This window comes from Babylonia areolata, chromosome 29 (assembly GCF_041734735.1).
Source record: "Babylonia areolata isolate BAREFJ2019XMU chromosome 29, ASM4173473v1, whole genome shotgun sequence".
NCBI lineage: Eukaryota > Metazoa > Mollusca > Gastropoda > Neogastropoda > Buccinidae > Babylonia > Babylonia areolata.
In genome coordinates, this window is record NC_134904.1 from 40,022,096 (window position 1) to 40,024,147 (window position 2,052).

General features: G+C 58.9%; 1 protein-coding gene across 1 annotated transcript in view; it reads left to right on the top strand.

The window, feature by feature from the left end:
* Positions 1–849: 849 nt before the first annotated feature.
* LOC143274667 (uncharacterized) overlaps positions 850–2,052 on the top strand; it is a 264,898-nt gene continuing 263,695 nt past the window's right edge. The window contains exons 1-2 of the mRNA XM_076578540.1: positions 850–1,529; positions 1,616–2,052. The exon at positions 1,616–2,052 is cut by the window's right edge and continues 251 nt beyond it. Coding sequence (XP_076434655.1) covers positions 850–1,529; positions 1,616–2,052 — 1,117 coding nt within the window. The remainder of the gene's footprint in view (positions 1,530–1,615) is intronic.

A 2,052-nucleotide genomic window follows, 5' to 3' on the forward strand; every position in this document is an offset into this window, starting at 1 on the left:
TTCTTCTTTCTGTTGCCAAGTGAAATCGTTACCAGGGGAACTGGATGTGTCCACGATCACCTGGGTGGTCATTATTTTATAACTGTCTGTTGGGTCCGTTTGTGGACCTGTCAAACGTGGTGCCGCAGTGTGTCAAAAAATACCCAGGTTGTTTAATGGCCTACTGGTAGTGCTTGCAACGAATACGCTGACAAACACGGTGCCTTATTCTGATGCTTTTACAAATTAAAAAAAAAAGAAACAGTTTTTAACTATCTCGAAATGTGAGAACAAACGTATATATTTCCCCCATGTGCTACCTTCCTTACGTGGTGGCAGTCAAACAAAACAAAACAAAACAAAACAGAACAGAAACAAAGCCAAACAAAACGGAAAAGAAAAGCCAACCTCTTGCCGATTGGATGCTGCCTGCAAGGCCAAGACCGAGGAGGAGGAAGGGGGAGTTTGATGTCAACTTCTTCTCTGCTCACTTCACCAAAAACTCTGGCCGTCAGTGAGATGGCTGATCAGGTGACTGTTGTCACAACCTCCCTGCAAGCGTCGCCTTAGCCAAAGTAGAGAGAGACAGAGAGGGAGAGAGAGAGAGCAGGATGTGTTTTAAACAAACTTTATTAAAGAAACACCAACGCTGCTATACAACAGATGATGAAAGCACAGCAAACTTACAACTGTGCTCTGAGCTGGACCCACACAAATAGAACCAGTGGACTGTCAGTGGAGACTGGAGCAGGATGACCAGAGTGGATCTCACCGCAACCTTCCCGCAACAGGCGTCGTCTTAGCTGAAGGGGGAGTGACACACACACACACACACACACACACACACACACGCACGCACGACACAGCACCATGTCCACAGTGGACCTGACCACGGCCTACAACGTGGGCCGACGCCTGTCGGGCAGTAGCAGCAAGGTCAGCCTGCGGGACGAGGACATGGAGATGATCGACTTCAACATCAACGACATCAGCCGGGCCTCCAGCCCCGCCTCCGTCAGCGCCAAGTCCGAGGGTCACCTGCACCGGGAGCGACGCCACCGCCACTCCTTCCGGGGCGACGAGGACTACCGGCGCCGCTACACCAAGCTCAAGTCGGAGCTGGAGGCGGAGCGCAGCAAGGTGAAGGCCATGAACCGCGAGAAGATCGAGGAGATGCGGCAGATCCGGGAGTTCTACGAGAACGAGCGGAGGCAGGAGCACGCGGCGCTGCAGAAGCGGCACGAGGAGGAGAGGAAGAAGGAGGTGGCCCGGCTCCGGGAGGACATGATCAAGCAGAAGGACTACGAGCTGCAGCAGGTGCTCAAGTACAAGGAAGAGGAGATCAAGCTGTACCGATCCCACACCCCGGGGATCAAAACTCCCGTCACCGAGAGGTCCCGGACCCCGGCGGCCGGCCTAGAAACCCCGCGCAGCGTGCGGGGCACCACCACCACCACCGCCACCACCACCACCCCCGCCGCCGCGGCGCCGCCGGACCGACCGCAGTCCCCGGAGGGGGGCGGGCTGAAGGAGGCGGGGGTGGGCCCGGGGCAGGGAGCAGAACCCTGCCGTCCACGGGCCGACACACCCCGGGTCTGGACTCCATCACGGACGAAATCGTGCGGACGTCCCGTAGAGAGCTGCCGTCGACGTCGGAGCGAGCCAGGACGCCCATGGAGCGATCCCGCACCCCGGACCGGGCCCGAACCCCGGGCGGCGGGGGCAGGAAGACCCCCATGGTGTCTCGGGAGGAGGACAGGCTGAAGGAACTCAGGGACGCCCTCAGGGACGCAGCGGGGGGCCAGTCCCGCGCACAACAACAACAGCATCAGCAGCAGCAGCAGCAGCAGCTGGAGGAGGAGATCGCGCGGGTGAGGAAGGAGCGGGACGACCTGCAGGCCAAGTACCGCGAGAAGTGCCGCTCGGAGGAGAAGAAGGAGGAGGCCATGCGGCGCATGAAGGAGGACTATGACAGCGAGCTGCGGAGGCTGATCGGCGAGTACAAGAAGGTGGCACTGGGCAACCTGCAGAAGCTGAAGATCGCCGAGCACGCGCTGCGCGAGGGCTCCATGA